The 5,409-nt window shown below is 39.3% G+C and overlaps 2 protein-coding genes across 2 annotated transcripts; one reads left to right on the top strand and one right to left on the bottom strand.

The window, feature by feature from the left end:
- Positions 1 to 665: 665 nt before the first annotated feature.
- On the top strand, positions 666 to 2,566 carry LOC129939832 (zinc finger CCCH domain-containing protein 15 homolog). Its single transcript, XM_056047995.1, has 6 exons — positions 666 to 894; positions 1,067 to 1,369; positions 1,439 to 1,573; positions 1,634 to 1,837; positions 1,905 to 2,195; positions 2,257 to 2,566. The coding sequence occupies exons 1-6, from the start codon at positions 823 to 825 to the stop codon at positions 2,464 to 2,466; spliced, it is 1,215 nt and encodes a 404-aa protein (XP_055903970.1). The 5' UTR covers positions 666 to 822; the 3' UTR covers positions 2,467 to 2,566.
- An 8-nt stretch (positions 2,567 to 2,574) lies between these two features.
- LOC129939831 (mRNA export factor Gle1) lies at positions 2,575 to 5,040 on the bottom strand. Its single transcript, XM_056047994.1, has 4 exons — positions 4,911 to 5,040; positions 4,616 to 4,855; positions 3,503 to 4,546; positions 2,575 to 3,434 (listed from the first exon to the last, which is right to left on the bottom strand). Exons 1-4 carry the CDS (start codon positions 4,920 to 4,922, stop codon positions 2,682 to 2,684), a joined length of 2,049 nt encoding a protein of 682 aa, XP_055903969.1. The 5' UTR covers positions 4,923 to 5,040; the 3' UTR covers positions 2,575 to 2,681.
- Positions 5,041 to 5,409: the final 369 nt, after the last annotated feature.

A 5,409-nucleotide genomic window follows, 5' to 3' on the forward strand; every position in this document is an offset into this window, starting at 1 on the left:
CTTTAACAAGGCGTTGTGACTTATCAGTGCCATTTCGTAAAAATCCATGCCTAGAAAATTTAATTGCCTTTCAAAAAACAAAAAATATATTATATATAATTTTGTAATTTTTTTCTACTCTTTTCTTTCATAAGCAAAAGAGTAGGACAAATTTGAAACTATTTTGTTTCGTGTATATGAGATAGAAATAGTGAATAAATGTTTTCTGTGTATTGGTTTATTTCGTTGATTACTTTTGGAGTTGCTTATGTGCGCGATGTTTGGGCAACTGACGATCAAACTATTTGGTTTCGAAAAAGTTGCATGTGCGCGCCTAGCCTAATTCTTATTTTGTAAGGATAGCCTAGCAGATTGCCAACCGACCACCAGCAATGTAATATATTATAATTTAAAATAGTTTTGACTGAAAAACATAAAGTTAATAGTCTTACAATTAACATAACTTTTCCTAAATTCAAAAAAAAAAACATTTACTGATCAGATTCATTTAATTTTCTAGATATCAAAAGCGAAATCAATAAAAAAAAAATCAAACGCATCTTCTAAGAAAAGAACTCATATTTATTATTTTTAAAGCGAACAGATCTCTCTCATTCCAGTTCAACATTCGTTGACAGCCGCCGAAGACCGATATCTTCCAATGATTTCTGACATTCATAAATCTGTCAACTGTCATTTGAAAAAATCGTGTGTGCGGATGTGGATTTTTAGACCACTGGCCGACGACAATTTCCACGTTTGTTTTCGATTTTCATCGCCAAATAACTACAAAAAGCTTCTAAATTTTGCTCAAATTAGTTTAAACAAATTGCAGTAACAAAAATGCCACCCAAAAAATGTTCTGCTGCTCCAAGCAAAAAGACAGAAATCAAAAAGAAGGAAAAAGTTATTGAGGTAAGTTCCCGTCTGTGCGTTGTCTGTGTGTATGGATGGATATATGGCTGCGCTTTTTGTCTCTGAAATTCTCCAATAAGCGCAACAACAACAACAACAAAAGTGATTCTTAACCTTAAAAATTCCTAATGCACTTCTTTTTATTTTCGAATTGAAACACGAAAAAAAATAGGACAAAACATTCGGATTGAAGAACAAAAAAGGCTCAAAACAACAAAAGTTCATTCAACAAGTCCAGAAGCAAGTTCACGCCGGTGGACATCATCCGAAAACCGATGCCGAAAAGAAGAAGGAAGAGAAGGAGAAGAAATTGCAAGAGCAGAGGGAATTGGCTGCACTCTTCAGGCCTGTCCAAACACAGAAGGTCGATATGGGTACCGATCCCAAGTCTGTTATTTGCACATTCTTCAAGCAGGGTACTTGTGGCAAAGGTGACAAGTGTAAGTTCTCTCACGACTTAACAATCGAAAATAAGGTCAGTTCTTTTTAAATTCTATACTTATGTATGTCACGTCTCGCATTTATATGATATATCTCCTTTTAGGCCGAAAAACGTTCCATTTACGTGGACATGCGTGATGATGAAGGCTCTGGCATGCAAAACTGGGACACGGACAAGCTGAAAGAAGTCGTTGATCAGAAGAACTCCAATGATAAACGTCGTAATACCACTGATATTGTAAGAATCTTATTAGAGTTTCTACGGAAAAGAAAAATAAGCTTTTCTTGATCTTTTTAGATTTGTAACTTCTTCTTGGAAGCTTTGGAAAAATCCAAGTACGGTTGGTTCTGGGAGTGCCCGAATGGTGAGAACTGCATTTACCGGCATGCCCTTCCCCATGGGTACGTCCTCAAAAAGGACAAGAAGAAGGAAGAAAAACCGTCCGAGATTTCCTTGGTCGACCTTATCGAAAGAGAACGTTCCGCTCTAGGTCCTCACCAGGTTTGTCATTCTTCTTATGTTCTCTATTGTTTTTTTGCTAAGGATTTTGTACATCTTTTTCTTGCAGACTCGTGTAACTTTAGAATCCTTCTTGTTATGGAAGAAACGTAAGATCCAGGAGAAGAAGGACAAACGCATCGCTGACGAGGAAAAGAAAAAGAAGGACTACAGCAAGGGCAAACAGTTCGGTATCTCTGGTAGGGAAATGTTCAGCTTCAACCCCGATCTTGTCGACGATGGTCCAATGGAGGATGGTGATGCTGCATTCGACAGTTACGCCCGTTCGGATGACGAAGAAGACAACGCAGTGGAATACAAGGAACTCGATTTGGCGGCATTATCTTTGGCAGCTCAGGAAGTACGAAAGAAATTATACAACCTCTTCATCTTCAAGGAACTAAATCATTTTATGTTTTAAGGTGGATGGTACTGGTACTGTGGCTTCGAATACAAGACTAAAAGACCAGAAGGATGCCGCTGAAGCTGAAGAAGCCGCTGGAGCTAAATCTGAAACACCTGCTGACGGCGGCGATGCGGCTCCAATCAATGAAAATCTCTTCCTCGACGATGCTTGTTTAGGCGGTCTGGAAGACGAGCTAAATGACCTCGATTTGGATGAAGAGGATTAAGAAACACACAGAATTATTTGATTGCCAATTTATTAATGACATGAAATAACGGTATCAAAAAACATCAAAATACAATCGTTTGGATTTATCATTAGCGTAACACATGCGTTGTTTCTTTATTTTGTTTTTATTCCTAAATTAATAAGCAAATTTTAACATTACAAAAAATTGGTATTCTTTGAATTCTAAACTTTTTGTTCTTAATTTGAATTATTCTACCAAAAGTTTGGCGGTAGTATTCCTTGAGGCTTTGGTATTTGTCCCTCCATTAGAATCTTACCCAGAGTTATCTCCAAGCGGGCCTTTGGTCCACCCTCGTCCACTGCTGATAGTTTGGGGAAATACTGTTGCTGTATGACGAGCAAAAGCTTGCGGAACTGTTTGCCAAATGTTGCCAGCATATCGGCTCCGGCGTTTGTGAGGAATTCAAACATTAGTGTGGCACAGATGTCTGGCAAAGGTTGCAGGGCAATGAAGTTACTCAGCCATATCCAAGCGTTTTCGATGCCATATGGATGCGGAGAGCTATCGGCTCGTCGTCCTGGCGTCATCATCACAGCCGAATAAAGTCGCGCAATTCCTAATTGTCGCTTCAAGAACAATGCCTGATTTTCTATGGCCCCATCAACAATCCGATAGCCAAGTAGTTTTGAGTAATCCTCAATGGATTGTCCGCGTTTTTGGGGAATGAAATAGGGCACGAGGAAGGGGGATTCTTTGAAGGTGTATGCCAGGAATAAATTGCCAAAGTCGGGGAATAGTTTCCAGAGGGAGACAATGACTGTGGCAACTGGAAAGGCGGCTTGGGGATTGCTCGAGACTGCCGTGTCGCCTTGACTGACGAATTTCTTTGCCATCAAAAGGATGCAGTAATCCCGGCCCAGTGGATGATCGTTGATGCTGATCTGTCCATCGGTTGTTTTGAGGGGGTTTCCATTCATAAAGGAGAATAACTTTTCGAATTTGTCCTGTAAAAAAGGAAGGAAGGATTTTTATATCATATTTGCGTTATTTTCGTGAGTCTGACGACCTATACCTGTAAATGCTGTGGACTGACCGCTGAAATGGCATTCACAGGAATGTTGATGGCTTTCTGACAGGCGAATCTATATTTCTTCATATTGTCGTCCGACTGAAGAGGTTTCACCTTCTCCACCTTATCCGTGTAGAACTTGTTGATTTGTGTGTAGAACTCGAAGCGTTCTCTACTGACGAACTGCGACGATGCCTCAACGGGCATATCGGAATTCGCTTCAGTCGGGGCTTGAGATGGTGTTGCTGCTACTGTTGGCGGTGCTGTGGCATCAGTAGCATCGGTGGGGACTTGTTGTTCTACGAACGCGGGCTGGCTTAGAGAAAGAATAGCAGAAGCAGCTTCTGCTGCCTTTTGTTGTTCTTCGCTTTGCTGCTGCTGTTGCTGTGCTTGCGCCTGTTGTTGCTTTTGTAATTCCAAGAGCTTGGCTTGTTCTTGTTGTTGTTGCTCCTGTTGCCGCTGCAGTTGTCCCTGTTGCTGTTGTTGTTTTGCTTCATTTGCGATAATCACTTCAAGTTCAACTATCGACTTGCATAGGTTTTCGGCGACTTTTAACTCCGCCGTTCCGCAGGTTTGACTCCTGATCTTTCCGATAAGTTGATCGAACGATTGTACAAAAGCCTTCAGCTTTTGGTTATGCACCTCGGCTGTTGTCAGGGCTTTCTTATCGAGCGACATCAAAGTTTTGATTACTTTTTCATAGCCCATGCGGAACTTTTTCTGATATTGAACTATCGCCTGGATGGTGATCATTTGGAGTGTGTGTTGGGTTTGTTGCCTAAGCGCGGTAATTTCGCGTTCTTCTTCACTCAGCTGTTGCAGAGCTTGTCGTTTGGCCTCCTCCAACATTTGTTTCTCATTTTCAAGGTTTTCTTGTAGGCGTTTTTCGCGCTCTTCGTCGAGTTTTTCACGAATTTCGATGATTTTGGTTTCATTTGGTTTGTTCTTGCGATGGATTTCCTCGATTTGTTTGCGAATTGATTTACGACGGTTTTTCTCAGCTTCACGAAGGATTATTGTGGCATTTATGGTTTCATAGTCTAGATTCTTCAATTATAACAACAAAATAGAATTAATTAACAACAATTGACCACTGAATGTTAAATGGAAGTCTACCTCAAAACTTGTATTCCGAATTGTAGGTGAAATTATCAATGGACTTTTTATGTGTCTTGGGGTTTCTTTTGATTCTTCGGACAATCGTTGGGGTTTAGCTGGTGTAACAGGATCTTCTTTGTAGTCGTCCTTGTCTGGTCCTATGGATCTTTCAGTTACATATGGAGATATTTCTGCAGCGTGTTGCAGGACTTTTATGTGGAGGGAAGAGACTTCAGACACGAGTCCTTCGACAAGACGCTAAAAATTAGGGTATGATACTGACAGGCAGAAATCTATAAAACCATTTACTTACTGTTGTATTCATTTTAGGAAGGATTTTCTTAGAAAATAAAACAAATTAAATTTACAAAATAAAAACTTTTTTGTTAGAAAAAATACAGCTTCTTGATGCTTGACAGATTTATTGTATATGAGGAAAAGTTTAACAACACTGATGACAGTTGGTTGACAAGGAGATGAAAACAAAGTGATGCCAAAAGATTTTATTTGTACATTACATTGCACATGAAATATTAAGGGTTAGCCTACATGTATATGCATTTGATTTCTGAAATAGAAAAATTAATTTTTTGATCGCACAAATAAATTCAAGCATTTAGTAGGATTGTTGTTGTAACGCAATTAAGTAGATGATCTGATCTGGATCACTAGGTTTTTATTATATCATCTTCATCTGATTCAATGATGCACCTATTTATTCAAGTTATAGGAGCAAATTTTAAACTTAAACAATCTTGGGCAAATTCATAAATGTTTGCTAAACTCCTGCTGACTTGTTACTTAGCAAGTCC

Source organism: Eupeodes corollae, chromosome 1 (genome assembly GCF_945859685.1).
Source record: "Eupeodes corollae chromosome 1, idEupCoro1.1, whole genome shotgun sequence".
NCBI lineage: Eukaryota > Metazoa > Arthropoda > Insecta > Diptera > Syrphidae > Eupeodes > Eupeodes corollae.